The sequence below is a fragment of the Tamandua tetradactyla genome, chromosome 16 (assembly GCF_023851605.1).
Source record: "Tamandua tetradactyla isolate mTamTet1 chromosome 16, mTamTet1.pri, whole genome shotgun sequence".
Classification (NCBI taxonomy): Eukaryota; Metazoa; Chordata; class Mammalia; order Pilosa; family Myrmecophagidae; genus Tamandua; species Tamandua tetradactyla.
In genome coordinates this window covers 30810410-30826283 of record NC_135342.1, presented here as the reverse complement: position 1 = coordinate 30826283, position 15874 = coordinate 30810410, and the positions used below count along the sequence as shown (strand labels likewise).

General features: G+C 45.4%; 2 protein-coding genes across 3 annotated transcripts; both read left to right on the top strand.

Moving 5' to 3' along the window:
- The first annotated feature begins 37 nt into the window (after positions 1–37).
- Positions 38–3293, top strand: FFAR1 (free fatty acid receptor 1). Its single transcript, XM_077133628.1, has one exon. It carries the CDS (start codon positions 1048–1050, stop codon positions 1975–1977), a length of 930 nt encoding a protein of 309 aa, XP_076989743.1. The 5' UTR covers positions 38–1047; the 3' UTR covers positions 1978–3293.
- A 5545-nt stretch (positions 3294–8838) lies between these two features.
- FFAR3 (free fatty acid receptor 3) lies at positions 8839–13782 on the top strand. 2 transcript variants are annotated; one of them, XM_077132124.1, is made up of 2 exons: positions 8839–9049; positions 9307–13782. In XM_077132124.1, the coding sequence occupies exon 2, from the start codon at positions 9318–9320 to the stop codon at positions 10311–10313; it is 996 nt and encodes a 331-aa protein (XP_076988239.1). In that variant the 5' UTR covers positions 8839–9049; positions 9307–9317; the 3' UTR covers positions 10314–13782. The 2 variants fall into 2 exon arrangements, with proteins under 2 accessions (XP_076988239.1, XP_076988238.1); XM_077132123.1 differs by having other exon boundaries at positions 8839–13782.
- The last annotated feature ends 2092 nt before the right edge of the window (positions 13783–15874 follow it).

The window sequence follows — 15874 nt, the reverse complement described above, 5'->3', positions numbered from 1 at the left end:
CAGGTTTGAATAAGCTGTGGGGTAGGGTGGGGGAAGGCATGAAGCTGGTCTGGTTGTCTTCCATGAATCCTGCTCTTTCAAAATACTGGCTGCACACTCCCTAGCCTACCCAGAGGAAAACCAGATACCCACCCTTCACAGATTCAGTGCTCTAATCTTCTTCCTGGACTCTCACCTCTTTGGGCCTAGCCCCAGCTCCTGCCAGAGATGCTCCATTAGCTGCTCACCCAGGCTGCGAAAGCCTCAGGTTAATGGCCCTGCCACCCCGCCCTTCCCTCTCCCTTCCGGCTCAATGCCCAGCCCGGCCATCCTCCCGCAGCCCATCGAGGGGGACTCCTAAGCCTCAGAGACATCTGGCAGCGTCAAGAGGTGAGTCCCTCTTTCTGTGGCTCCTTTCTCCACCAACAATATTCCCCGAACCCCCAATTTTCCCAATCCAGGATGTCATAAGGCCTATCCTTGTGACACTGGTGGGATCTGGCTTTGCCTTGACTGCCCCCTGGGGACTCCTCTGCCTGCATTCTCCATCATATCTGGATCCCTGACTTCTCTTCCCCTTAGTTGGGAGTCACCCCCAGCCCTTAACCATCTGCTGGGTAGGTACTCCATTATGGGGGAGCAGCTAGTGCTCTTTTCAGGGAATTGGGCAGAGGGGAGTGGATGCAGGAGTCTCATTTTCTTTCCAAAGAAAAACATGTTATATGGCTGGATCCTGCTCTGAATCTTCTCTGCCTTGTTCTTTTCTCCCTAGAGCCTCCAAAATCAAGATGCTTTCCCTCCTGTGGGACCTATATACCTGCAACCTTCTTCTGTCATACTATAGCTAGTCTCTTCCTTTTAAGAGCTGATATGGTGGAAAGAAAGCAAAGGACCTTTCTTCTGATCCAGGCATCCATTTCACCAACAGTCTTACTACGTGGCTTCTCATCCTCCAAACAGCTGTAACATCTGTTCATCATCCCAGGAGCTCCTCTCATCTGAGGCTGCAAGATCTGAGAACACAGAGCAAGTTGAGTGCCACGCCGGGGAGGCCAGCAGCCTGGCCCCATGGACCTGCCTCCCCAGCTCTCCTTCGCCCTTTATGTGGCTGCCTTTGCACTGGGCTTCCCACTCAATGCACTGGCCATCCGAGGTGCTGCAGCCCACGCCCGGCTCGGCCTCACCCCTAGCCTTGTCTATGCCCTCCACCTGGGCTGCTCTGACCTCCTGCTGGTGGTCTCCCTGCCCCTGAAGGCTGTGGAGGCCCTGGCCGGGGGTGCCTGGCCTCTGCCAGCCCCCCTCTGTCCTGTCTTTGCCCTGGCCCACTTCGCTCCACTCTATGCGGGTGGGAGCCTCCTGGCTGCCCTGAGTGTCGGCCGCTACTTGGGAGCGGCCTTCCCCTTGGGCTACCAAGCTGTCCGGAGGCCGCGCTACTCTTGGGGGGTGTGTGTGGCTATATGGGCCCTGGTCATCTGCCTTCTGGGGCTGGTCTTTGGGCTGGAGGCTCCAGGAGGCTGGATGGACAGCTCCAACAGCACCCTGGGTATCAACACGCCAGTCAACGGCTCTCCGGTCTGCCTGGAGGCCTGGGACCCCACGTCTGCAGGTCCTGCTCGCCTCAGTCTCTCCCTTCTACTCTTCTTTCTGCCCTTGACTATCACGGCCTTCTGCTATGTGGGCTGCCTCCGGGCTCTGGCCCATTCAGGTCTAAGCCACAGACGGAAGTTGAGGGCGGCCTGGGCAGCCAGCGGGGCTCTGCTTACACTGCTGCTCTGCCTAGGGCCCTACAATGCCTCCAATGTGGCTGGCTTCCTGCGCCCTGACACAGGGTGCCAGTGGCGGAAGCTGGGGCTCATCACAGGGGCCTGGAGCGTGGTACTCAATCCACTGGTGACTGGCTACTTGGGAGAGGGGATTGGCCGGGGCAGAGCATGCACAGCTGGGACACACGTGGGGACCACCCAGAAGAAGGTGTCACCACTGGGGGAAGGGGCATGAGGCAGGAGAGCCCTGCTGCCTCTCCTACCCCCAGAGGAACTGCAGGGCAGCCTTGCCTGTGGCATACCCGGAGCTGCTTATGAGGTGGGAGAGAAAAATGGAGGCCAGGAGCTGGATCACAAGAGGTAGGTAAGCTGGCCTCTCTGCCAGTTGTGCCAGGGGCAGAGGTACTTCTCATTGGAGAAGGAGGAGGGAAGCTTGTTTCTGACCTAGAGGAAAGGCCACTCTGATGATAGACTTTGGAAGGTGCTTCTCTGAAATGATTTCCAAGGAAAGGACATTTGAATTTCTGAACAAGGGAGGAGGCAGGAGGCGAGATAACTATGCTGTTGTACAGTCTTGAACTCACAAGGGGGCAGCATAAGAGCTGTGAAGAGGTAGCTGTGAAGAAAGCTACATCCGTTTGGAGAGGGAGGACTACAAACGACGACATTAATGGTTGCAAACAAATATGAGTCCTTAATATGTGCCAGTGCCATGCTGAGTGCTTTACAAGCGTTGCCTCATTCGCCCTCACACAGCCCTTTGATTTAGCTATGCCACTGCTGTATAGTTGGGTAAACTGTTGACTGCACAAGGGCACCAGGCAGGGGGTCAGGCAGTGACTAAAGATCAGCCTGTGCTTTGCTCACCAAGCCATGCGCCTGGCAGGGAGCTGCTTCCACCCAATGGAAGAACAGTACTATTCTAATTTGAACAAAAACACCACGCACACCTCAAGCAGTGCATTCTGTTGCAGGGTGGTGTTCGCCTGGAAGAGGTGCCTTTTCCTAACTGGGAGGAAGGCACTGCGTGAGCTAGCTTCAGTCCTGGAGGCAGTTATATTATCACCTTCATTTTATGGGTTAGGAAACTTGCCAGAGTTCCCACAGCAAGGAACGGGTAGAAGTGGATTGTGATCCTGCAAGGCAGGAACCCCAAGGGATAGGAAACCTGGGCAAACTTAGGGTATTGGGGTTAACACCTGTGCTTGTGGCCCATTTGCAAAGGTGACGGATGGTGGAAGAGAGTGGCCAAGAAGGAGGTAGACCCCTGGGTCTCTGCTCCCACATGCCGAGAAGGAACCGGACTTGTTCCTCCGATGACGACCACACCATGGGCATATAGGAACACAAGAAGTGGGAACCACATGCCTGGCAGGCACTATCAGGTTTATACAAGGGATCTCTTCCCATGCTGAAGTGGGTAGAAGGGTAGGGAGTTTTGGTTTTCTCTCTCACATAGCTCCCATGCCTAAACGGAGCCTGACAGATAGAAAGCACTTAGTAAATATTTGCTAAATGAGTGCTCCTAAAAATCCCCCAAAGGAAGTTTTATTACCCGTTTACAAATATGGAAACAGGCCAAAGAAGTCAAGTCACTTGTTCGAGGATCCGCACACTAAAAGCAAGCTCTGCCCCTGTGCAGTGGAGATGCCAGGGAGTTTCAGTGAAGGGAAAGCTCCAGCTCCAGGTAGCCCCACTGCCCTTTCCATCATGCCATTATTGGTACTCATTATTCCCACTGCTTTGGACCATCCCCTGCCAGGTACTCGGCCACTTCTCCCAGTCACTCGTGTCTTTACCCACTCAGCGGTGGCTGTAGTGCTTCCCCACGGCCACCGAGGCCCTGTTGGTCATTCTGACCCCCAGCCATCTCTCATGACCCCTTCGAGCACTGTACCTGATCTATCAGGTCCCCAGGATGTGATGCCTGGCTCTGGGCATTCCTCTGCCTACATTGTTTTCTCCAGTGGGTCTTTGGCTTTAATTATGGGTGCCTTTATTATCCTCTTGGCACTCAACCACCTAACCTCCAGCACCCCAATGGAAAGCACCATGAGGAGAGAAACTTTGTATGGCTCACTGCTATATTTTTAACAATTTAACTGAGGTATAGTTTACATACTGTAAAATTCATCCATTTTAAGGGGGCAGTTTAACGACTTTTACTAAAATTTACCGCGTTGTGCAACCATGACAATAATACAGTTTTAAGACATTTTATCACCCCAAGAAGATCCTTCAGGCTTGTTTATAGCTAATCTCCAGCACTAGGCAACTACTAATCAACACAAATCTATATATTCACCTTTTCTGGACATTTTGTATACAAGCATACCTTGGAGATACTGTGGGTATGATTCTAGACCACTATAGTAAAGTGAAAATCGAAATAAAGTGAATCACACAAATTTTTTGGTTTCCCATTGCATATAAAAGTTATGTTTACACTATATGGTAGTCTATAAAGGGTGTGCTAGCATTATGTCTAAAAAACAACGTACATGCCTTAATTAAAAAAACTTGGGTGATGGTGGCTCAGTAGCAGAATTCTCGCCTGCCATGCCAGAGACTCGGGTTCAATTTCCAGTGCCTGCCCATGTTAAAAACAAAACAAAACAAAACTTTATTGCTAAAAAATGCTAAACAACATCTAAGCCTTCAGCAAGTTATAATCTTTTCACTGGTGGAGGGTCTTACACCCCAATGCTGATGGCTGTTGACTGATCAGGGCGGTGGTTGCTGAAAGTTGGGGTGGCGGGGGCAATTTCTTAAAATGAGACAACTTGAAGTATGCCACATCAATTGAGTCTTCTGTTCACGAAAGATTTCTCTGTAACCAACCCTTACTAGAACTTTTGAACTTTTTTTAGGCAGCGTCCTCGCCTCTCTCAGCCTTCATAGAATTGAAGAGAATTAGGGCCTTGCTCTGGATTAGACTTGGCTTAAGGGAATATAGTGGTTGGTTTTATCCAGACCACTTGAACTTTCTCTATAACAGCTATAAGGCTGTTTCACTTTCTTATCGATGGCATCTAAGTGTTCAAGTGGAGTTCCCTTTTAAATTTCTTTTGAAGAACTTTTCCTTTGCATTAACAACTTGGTAAACTGTTTGGTGCAAGAGGTCTAGCTTTAGGCCTATTACTTTTTCTTTTTTTTGTGGGGGTGCAGTGCATGAGGTGGAAATTGAACCCAAGTCTTGGGCATGGCAGGCAAGCATTCTACCACAGAACCACCCATGTACCCTTCAGCCTAGCCATTTTTTTTTCAGTGAGTTGATTCTTTCATTCTTTTTTTTTTAAAAAATTTTTATTGAGAAATATCCACACACATACAGTCCAACCATATTATACAAACAATGGCTCACACTGTTATCACATAGTTGTGTTATCTTCACCATGATTATTTTTAGAATATCTGCATCACTCCAGAAAAAGAGATAAAAAGGAAAAAAGAACTCATAATCCCATACCCCTAACCCCTCCCTTTCATTTACTCACAGTATTTCAATCTACCCAATTTTTAATCTATTATTACCCCCTATTATTTATTTATTTTTATCCTTATTATTATTATTTTTTTACTTATCTGTCCATATACTGGATAAAAGGAGCATCATACACAAGGTTTTTACAATCACACAGTCACATTATAAAAGCTATATAGTTATACAGTCTTCAAGAATCAAGGCTACTGGAACATTGTTAACAGTTTCAGGTACTTTCCTCTAGCCCCTCCAATACCGTAAACTAAAAAGGGGTATCTATATAATGCATAAGAATAACCTTCAGGATAACCTCTCTGCTCAGCCACTGACACTTAATTTTGTCTCATTTCTCTTTTCCCCCTTTTGATCTAGGAGGTTTTCTCATTCCCATGATGCCAGGTCCTGGCTCATCCCCAGGAGTCAGGTAATGTGTTGGCAGAGAGATTTATGCCTCTAGGAGTCATGTCTCTTGTAATGGGGAGGGTAGTGAATTCACTTGCCGAGTTGGCTTAGAGAGAGAGACCACATCTGAGCAATAAAAGAGGTTCTCTGGGAGTGACTCTTAGGCGTAATTATTAGTATCAGCCTATCAACTTTTGACATGCCTTTTTCATTAAGCTTGGTCATTTCTAGCTTTTGATTTAAAGTGAGAGATATGCAACTCCCCCTTCACTCGAACACTTAGAGGCCACTGTAGAGTTGTTAATCGGCCTAATTTCAATATTGCTGTATCTCAGGGAATAGTGAGCCCTGAGGAAACGGAGAAAGACTGGGAACCAGTTGGTTGGTGGAGCAGTCAGATCACACACATTTATCGCTTAAGTTTGCCTTTTTATATGAACCTAGTTAGTGGCTCCCCTAAACAATTACAATAGTAACATCAAAGATCACAGATCACCACAATAATGAAAAAGTTTGAAATATTGCAAAGAATTACCAAAATGTGGCAGAGAGACATGAAGTGAGCACATGATATAGAAAAAAATGGCGCCAATAGACTTGCTCAATACAGGGTTGCCACAAACAATGAATTTGTAAAAATATACAATGAATTTGTAAATAAATATATATATATGTAAAGCGTAAAAAAATGAAGGACAATAAAACAAGATCTGGTGTGCTGCTTTGAAATTGTTATATAGCCCAGAAAAGCTATGTTCTTTTAATTCAATCTTGTGGGGGTAGACCTATTGTTGGGTAGAACTTTTTGGTTCGGTTGTTTCCATGGAGATGTGACCCCACCCATTCAAGGTGGGTCTTAATCTACTTATTGGAGTCCTTTAAGAGGGAGACATTTTGGAGAAACCACAGATGCTTGGAGACAGAAAAGAAAATGCCTCAGGAGAGCTAAGCTAAGAGATGAAATCCAGAGTTTGCCCTGGAGAAGCTAAGACTGGACCTACAGATACTAGACAGAGAAATGCCCTGGAGACACTAAAAGAAGACCCGTAGGACACAGAGAGAAAGCCACTGGAATCAGAAGCTGAAAGCAAAGACCTGGAAGCAAGGAACAGCAGATGCCAGCCACGTGCCTTCCCAGATGACAGAGGTGTTCTAGATGCTGAAGGCCTTTCTTCAGAGTCCAGGTATCATTTTATTGACATCTTAATTCAGACATTTTCATGGCCTTAGAACTGTATATTTGTAACTCCAGTTACAAATGCCACCCCAGATCTGGTATATTGCATTTCAATAGTTTTAGCAAACTGAAACATAAGGTGTAAGTGTAATCATGCAATATGTAGTCTTATGTCTGGTTTGCATTCACTTAGCATAATATTTTCCAGGTTCATCCTCATCATAGCACTTATTGGTGTTTTCGTTCCTTTATATTGCTCAATAGATTTCCATTGTATGGATACACCACATTTTGTTTGTACATTTGTCGGTTAATGGACCATCAGTTGGTATTTCCACTTTTTGACTGCTCTGAATAATGTTGCTTTGAACGTTAGCAAGCAAGTCCTTGAGTGGATGTCTGTTTTCATTGCTCTTGGAGAGACACTTGGAATTGAATAGTTGGCACCTGTAGTAAATTTATGTTTAACATTCAAGAAACTGCCAAACAGATTTCAAAAGTGGCTGCACCATTTTACGTCACCATCATCAGTTTATAAGGCATCCACATCCTCTCCAAAACATGTTAAACTCCGACTTTTTGCTTATGGCCATTCTAATGGGTGAGTGGTAGTTAGGTTCAAGTGTCAACCTGGCCAGATGACGGTGCCTAGTTCTGTTGCTGTGGACATGAGCCGATGGTACGTGAACCTCACCTGTTGCTCATTACATCTGCAGTTGGCTAGGAGGCATGCCTGCTGCAATGAATGATGTTTGATTTAATTGGGTGGTGCTTAAACGAGAGAGCTCAATGTAGCACAGCCCAAGCAGCTCAGCATACTTCATCTCCGCATTCGCAGCTCAGCCCAGGCCTTTGGAGATGCAGAAAGAAATCATCTCGGGGAAAGAACTTGGAACCCAGAGGCCTGGAGAGAAGGTCAGCAGAGATCACCCTGTGCCTTCCTACCTAAGAAAGAACCTCAGTTGAACGTTAGCTGCCTTTCCTCTGAAGAATGAATGAAATAAATCCCCTTTTATTAAGAGCCAACCTGTCTCTGGTGTGTTGCATTCCAGCAGCTAGCAAACTAGAACAGGGTATAAAACAGTATCCCATTGTGCTCCATAAGTAATAGGGGATGAATAAACAAACTACCTCCAGGTATGTGGACAAACCTTGGGTTTGAATTGTGGTGGATTTGCATAATAGCTGTGCTACCTGGAGCAAGTCATTTTCCTTCTCTGAGGATCAAGGACAGCCTGGCATAATGGTAACACCCTGTCCGGCAGAGCAGTATGGATGATGTGCCCAGAAAAAGGCAGCTGCTAGCATCACTGCTACATTATTATTGGTAGTAGCAGTACTAGTAGTGCTTGTTGTTGTAGTAATAGTAGTAGCTGTAGTAGAGTTGTGGTGGTAGTAGTCATTGTAATAGTACTTGTTGCAGAAGTAGTAGTAACTACAGTAGTAGCAATTTAGCAGTAGTAGTTGCTGTAGTAGCAGTTGTAATAGAAACAGTAGTTGTAGTAGTACTAATATCAGTTGTTGTAGTGGCAGTGGTTGTATTAATAATTTTAGTAGTAGTGGTAGCTGTAGTGATAGCCACAGTAGTTGCATTAGTAGATACTGTAGTAGTAGCAGGAATAATATACTACTAGTAGTTTTGTAGTAGCAGTAATCCTGTCATTCTAGAGACATGCTCGCACTGGGCCTGGGACAATGGCAGTGACCATCAGTTGAGTGCTCACCACATGCAAGCTGCATTCTAACCACTAGACATGGAGTAATACTTTTATCTACACCAAAAACCTATGATATTACTTCTGTGTTTTCACCTCAAAATACTAAGATTAAGTCTAATTTGAATAGCTACTCTAAAGCATACAGTGATTGAGTGATGCAGGCAGCATCGAGCCCAGGCCTTCTAGCTCTAGAGCCCACACACCCCATCACAGCACTGAGCTTCCTGTCCTTAAAAGGCAATCTGGAAGAGTGCCATTCAGGAGGAGCATAGGCAATTCAAGTCAGGATTGGGGTGGGAAGATGAGGTCTGCTCAAGCATTCACACTGCACAAGGAACAAGACACAGCTGTGGAATTTGTTCCTGTTTTTGCATACTGACCAACCTCTGACAACAGAGCTAAAGGCATTTTTTTATTCTGTGGAAAAAGTTGCAAGTCCTTTATCAGTTCTGTTAGATAAATAGCTCACCACAATTGCTCTGAAGGAGACGGCAAGTTGCTGTGGCCAGAGAACCTGGGCTCTCAGGTGAGCATGGGGGCCCTGAATGAAAGTATGAGGAGTAGGTGAGTGGTCAGGACTGGAACCTTGGCGCTCTCTATGCTGAGGGAAGGCACTGCAGACAAAGAATGGACTGGAAGTTGGGCAGGCTGACTCTGCTGGGGAAAGCATCAGGGGGAAGCTGGGGCTTAAGGCAATGTTCCTGCTCACAGTTGAGAAGCTGCTGGCAAGGGGGAAGAACGCCTCCTTGCAGATGCCAACTCTGTCTCTCTCTCTCCCACCAGTGACCACCACCATGGGTACAGACCCAGACCAGTCCTTCTCTCCTGGCCATCACTGGCTCTACTTCTCTGTGTACCTCTTCACCTTCCTTGTGGGGCTGCCCCTCAACCTGGTGGCTCTGGTGGTCTTCGTGGGCAAGCTGCATCGTCGCCCAGTGGTTGTGGATGTGCTGCTGCTCAATCTGACTGTCTCGGACCTGCTCCTGCTGATCTTCTTGCCGTTCCGCATGGTGGAGGCGGCCAGTGCAATGCGCTGGACCATGCCTTTCTTCCTCTGCCCCTTCTCCGGATCCCTCTTCTTCACCACCATCTATCTCACCTCCCTCTTCCTGGCAGCTGTGAGCATTGAGCGCTTCCTGAGTGTGTCCTACCCAGTGTGGTACAGGGCCCGGCCAAGACTGAGACAGGCCGGTCTGGTCAGTGGGGCCTGCTGGCTCCTGGCTGCTGCCCACTGCAGTGTGGTCTACATCATTGAATTCTCAGGGGGCTCCCTTCATAGCCAGAGTGAAAATGTAACTTGCTATCTAGAGTTCCAGAAGAAACAGCTGGACATTCTGCTGCCTGTCCGGTTAGAGATGGCTGTGGTCCTTTTTGGGGTGCCCCTGCTCATCACATGCTACTGCTACAGCAGCATGGTATGGATCCTCAGCAGGGGAGTCAGCCATCGCCGGAGGAAGAGGGTTGCGGGGCTTATAGCTGCCACACTGCTCAACTTCCTTGTATGCTTTGGGCCTTACAATATGTCCCATGTCTTCGGTTTCATCCAGGGCAAAAGCCCATCCTGGAGAAGTTATACGTTACTCCTCAGCACCCTAAACTCCTGTGTTGACCCCCTTGTCTACTACTTCTCATCATCTGAGTTCCAAGCAGACTTTCATGGACTGCTGAGGAGGGTGGCTGGGGCCTGTGGGCCTTGGAAACTGGAGGGCAGTACGGAACTGAAAGCAGAGAATGGAGATGAGGGGCAGCTGCAGGACATGTCTAAGGTGGAAAAAAGCAGTGGACTCTAGGAGGCTGTGGCAGAGTGTGGCCAAGTGGCCTGGGCTGAGAGCTGGGTCTTCTAGGGGTTTGGGGGTATACTGGCACATAATTCACAGGTCATGTTTTATCTCAAGTCAAGTAGGACTTTGGAGTGGCAGCCTGGGGACTGAGGTTGGCTGAGAGCAGAGCATATACTCAGCATTCATAAGGGGGTGCTAAGTAAGCCCGACTCTTGCTCACAAGGTAATGGTCCCCTTCACAGCTTCTCACACAACAAGGGTTTGGATGGCTCTGAGAGTTGTCAAGGTAACAGACTGCTCTGGAGAAAAATGAGACCTTCATGGCAGTGGGTCATCTTCCATGGTCATCTAAGAGTAAAGGAGAAGTTCAAAGTTGTGATGAGGTTCTGAAGGAGCTTCCTAGTGGCTTTTGACTGTGGAGGGAAAGAATTCACCCCTCTGAGCAGTCTGCCCGGCAGGACTGGGTGCTCAGTTTTGGCAGCCATTTCAGGATCCAGGTATGAAGGGGCATCCTGCCCTCATGAGACTTTTTCCAGGAAGTGGCTGCAGCTCAATCTTTTCAGATATTCATGGACATTTATGTAAAATGACAAAAGAACAACTATCCAAATAAATCTGATAGCAAGCAAAAGGGGGCAGACTTTCTTCATTCTCTTGTTTTTTCTTATGGTGTATGTGGGTCAAGTGGAATTGGTGAATAGCAGGATAAATGAGCCAGATCTTCAGGAAAAGGGTTAAATGACAAGATGCCAAGACCGTGGGAGAGAATCTGGGTGGGATGGATAAAAATAACAGCTAATCCACCTAAACAGGCTGGCTTGAAGCATGACCTCCTAATCTCTCAATAGTTGCATATTAGGTACAGAGAGCCAAAGTCTTGGATCTGGAGTCGATAGCTGGAAAGTGACTGATGCAGGACTTAGCCTGGGCTATTTGTCTCTGAAGCGCATTCTCCCAACCCACTCTGCTGTTCTGCCTTCAAGTTTGTATCCTCTGCTATAACCTGACCCTATCAAAGATCCAAAGTCAATGAGGCCATCTGGCCAGCACACAAATGTCAACAATTCAACATGAGAAACAGAACTAGGAGATTGACTTTCAGTGTTGGTGTGTCCTTTTCCCAGTAAAGGAACACTTCCGAAAAAATTAATGAGGACAATCAGTCACCATGGTTGACTGTAGGGTTCTACAAACAAGATGTACGTTTTAGTTTTTTTTTTTTAACCAAACGTGGTCATTTAGGATGGTTTCCTTTTCCACTGATATAGGAGAAACAGCTAGTGAGGACCCACTATGCCCAATGAGGAAATCAGAGAAATGCTGGCATTCATTTGCACTCAGTCAGAATTCTTTCATAAACATTTATTGAGCACCTACTATGGCAGGTGGCTGAGCTGAAAACTTTAGACATTTCAATGTTTGACTAATTTTCAACATTCTACTAATGTCTTGAACTTTAGAACATGAACTGTCCTAGGGCTCATCAGTGTGTCCCGAAGCACTGAGTGCTGGTGGTCATTATGAAGTCGATGCTAACATGGGCTTTTCTTCAGAAGGGGAAGAAGGTGATCCCAAAATGGTTAACAAGGACCCAAATTAGAAGTCAAAGAGGAACTGAAAACAGTAAGATCAGGAGTCTTACCCCTCCACCCAGATTTATTCACTGGAATCAAAGGCAAGTTAATGGGCTGTGCAGCCTCAACTAGCACCCCAGTACTATACCCTCCCCATTCTGGGGAAGCAAAAGAGGAGGGAGGTGGAGAGGGTGAAAAGTCATCAGAAGTTGGGACAAACGCCTGAGAATAATGAGGGGAGTGACACGGCTCTTTCCATCTCTCCCTGAGGCCAAGGAAAGGAGATCTCAGAGACAGGCAAAGACAGAAAGATGTATTTCTGTGACTTGCTGTCCTATGCCTTTTATATATTTTTGTGTGTGCTGTATGGTGGGGTCACATTTCATGTTTTTTTCCATGTGAGTATCCTGTTATTGCAGCACTATTTGTTGAATTTTTATTTGTTCGTTTTGCTTGTTTTGGGGGAAGTGCATGGATTGGGAATCGAACTTGGGTCTTCTGTGTGGCAGGGGAGAATTCTACCACTGAACTACCCTTGCACCACCATCCCTAGGAACTTTTAATAGCGCAGATATACTGTATACCTGTTTCCGTGTTGTGTGTGGCCTTTGGAAGGCAAGAAACTTGTAACATCTAAATATGATTTTCTAGCCCCCAAGTATTGCTTTTCACCCTTCAGGTACAATTTTGCTCCTGCTGAGAATGCATGAGCTAGAATAATAGGCTGAGTGAATAGAATGATGCAGACTCTATCACATCCTGTATTCCAAAAGAGTTAGATTTATTATCTTGCTGCAGCCAGGGAGACAACCCTCCAGGCTATCCCACAAAGGAAGGGCTGAGGTAATTACAGGTTTGAGAGTAAGGGTGGAGTTTAGGGGAATGTCAATGAAGCAGTGCTTGAGAGGCTCCATGCAAAGCAGGGCTGTAAATAAGAGATGATTATCAGGGTGGACTGAGAAGTAGACTTTGGCTCCTATATCTTTGGGAATTACAAAGTAGAGATAAAAGAAGAAAGTTGTATCTGAATACTCCTTATGTGAAGCTCTGGTGGGCTGGAAATCAAGGCTGATTCTCTCTGTCAATGAGACCGAGATCCTCCAAGCATCATTTTTTAGTGACATGATGTCACACAGCAAAGTTTCTGACAGATTGTGATTTTAGAGAACTAGGTTTCTCAGAGAAGGTGATTTTGCTAAATTAACTAAGAGAGGGATTTTTTTGACTGCCCTCAAATTATTTTCTATTTTTTACTGACGCACCTTCACACACATACAGTCTATACATGGTGTACAATCAATGGCTCACAATAGGATCACACAGTTGTACTTTCATAAGCATGATCATTTTGGGGAACATTTGCATCACTCCAGAAGAAGAAATAAAAACAAAAAGACCCAAGCAAAACCATTCCTGCCAATTCTAAAGAATACTAGGGCATTATATTGTAAAAGGGAATTTTACAAAGCTTAACAGTAGCTAATTTTTCCTGCTTAATTTAGCTATTTACATATATTTTAGCTTCTGAAATATCCAGCAAAAGCATTTGTGTCATTTTATATTCACGGCTATGCATTTGGTGTGAGTTAAGAATTATAAAGAAAAGAATTATGGGCCCCATCAGGCTGAAGATAAACAATCCTGGCGCCAAGGTTACTTGTTGTAAAACTGTTAAGAAATGCTTATTGTAAAACTGTTCTTATCTGCTTTTTTGCAAAACAGCACCTGTGACCCATGCTCAACCCCCACCCCGCTCATCTTACCCTTTAAAAAGCTTTTGCAAACTTAAGTTCGGGGCTCTCTGTTCCTGCGTGTTCAGGGAGCCCTACACATGTGTGGAAAATAAACCCCTTGCATGTTGCATGAGAGAACGTCTCTTGGAGTCCTCCTTTGCGTGGCAAAACTCTCGGATTCTCAAATTCTTACAATATAAGATTCTACAAAGGTTCCATGAACTAAGGTAACTTTCAGAAACTTAAACCTGCAGATGGGTCCCTGGAGCAGATAAATCCTGAAATGCAGAGTGGCCAGCCTCTCCAGAACATCAGTTTGATGGAACTGCTTGTTCCATTCCCCTTTCCCATATTATCAACAGACAACTTTCAACATGAAAAAGTAAGAGTGGGCACAGCCCAATTACCCCTAAAGAGTGGGAGAAAGATCAAATGTGATGGTGGAGTTATACAGAGAAGGTCAGCTTTAACATATGAGCATGAGTGCTGAATCATATATTGATATTTCTTTTTGTCTCCAGTACCTTAGAGCAACTAGAAGTAAAAACCTAAAGTTGTGGAATTGTAACCCATATCAAACTCTGAAATCTGTCCTACAACTAATTTTTGTGATGTACTTTGAAATTTATTGCTTTTTTTTGGCACGTATGTTATTTTTCAGGAAAAAAAAGAGGAGGAGGAGTATAACAGAGAAGACAGGATTTAACAAATGAGTACGACTGCTGAATCATCACATTGATATTTCTTTTGGTCTTGGAGCAGCTAGAAGAAAAAATGAAAAATCGTGGAACTGTAACCAATACCAAATTTTAAAATCTGTTCCGTAATTACTTGTTAAATTGTACTTGGAAATTTATTATTTTTGTATGTATGTTATATTTCACAGTAAAAAAGTTAAAGAAAAAACTCATACATATGATGCACCTTACCCCTTCATCTCATTGACCACTAGTATTTCCATCTACTCAATTTATTTTACCCCTTATACCCCCTAGTATTTACTTTTTATCCATATTTTTTTAACTCATCTGTCCATACTCTGGATAAAAAGAGCATCAGACACAGGTTTTCAGGTACTTCCCTCCAGCCATGCCAATACACTGTAAACTAAAAAGGGATATCTTCTTATGCTTAAGAATAACCTCCAGGATAACCTCTTGACTCTGTTTGAAACCTCTAAACAGTTTTTAAAGATTCATAAGAGGAACTAATAGATCGCCCTGAAGTAGGAGGAACATTTCCCTCCTAGAAGGAAGATTCTTCCTTCACCAAAACCCAAGGCAGTGTAATTAAGAAGCACAGGCCAGGAGAAAAAGTAAACCTGATCCTTCCTGCCTCAGATTCCCTGGGACACAGGTGAGGCTTGAGGTTAGATGAGCATGCGGAAGAGACTAGAAGATTTTAATGGCCAGTGTGACCAGAAATCAAGGGATGTTACCCAGGAAGTCACTGCATTGTCTTGGCCAAATACATGTATTGGCCAAAGCAATATGATATGACAGAAGTCAGTGAGTCATAAAATCCCTGCTTGCTGGTGTCCCCCAAATGTCACTGTCCAGTAAACCAGAGGGGTTCAGAGGTAGGAAGATGAGCAAGAAACTATCTATTGGAGATGACAAGCTGAGTGGAGGCATTTTTATGAGAACTTTATCACCTGTGGCTGGAGACTTTGGACAGCTCAGGAAGCAACCTCTTAGTCTCTGTTCCTTTTCAGTCAAGGGAAGCTGTGATGCAAATCAGGACAGACTGATCTGCTTCAACTGGGTCCTGGCAAGGGAACAAAAACAAGGATAGGCCAAAGACCAGGGAAGGATGCAAGGGAGGTGAAGAGCAGATGGAGTCAGAAAAAGTCTGAGTCTGCAAAATAGTTGCAATAATCATCCTAAGGGAGGAAGCCAAGTATTGATAGGTGCATGGAAGACAAGTCAGAACTTAGATCCTGTGAGAGGGGAACTGGAGATGTGATGAGCATTGGAAGGGGCAGTGTCGGGGGAATCAAAGAGAATGAAATTGTGTGAGGAAACACTCGGCTTTTGACCTTTCTCTCCTGGCAATAATAATAATTATTATAAAAGCCCAAAGATGCAGGTAGTTGAGGCCCCTAAAACTCTGTAATGTCTGTGGAGAGCCTGATGGCTTCCCTTTGGGTCCAGTTCTGAAAGCCATCCTGTTGGAGGCAGCTCAAGGTATCAAAGTGGCAATCTGTATTTGGGACTAGGATGCAGGATCACATTGAAGGGAAGAGCTAGAAGACAGGGATGGA

Coding starts and splice junctions, on each gene's coding strand:
- FFAR3 (XM_077132123.1), top strand. CDS start 9,219: ATGTTCCTGCTCACAGTTGAGAAGCTGCTGGCAAGGGGGAAGAACGCC.
- FFAR1 (XM_077133628.1), top strand. CDS start 1,048: ATGGACCTGCCTCCCCAGCTCTCCTTCGCCCTTTATGTGGCTGCCTTT.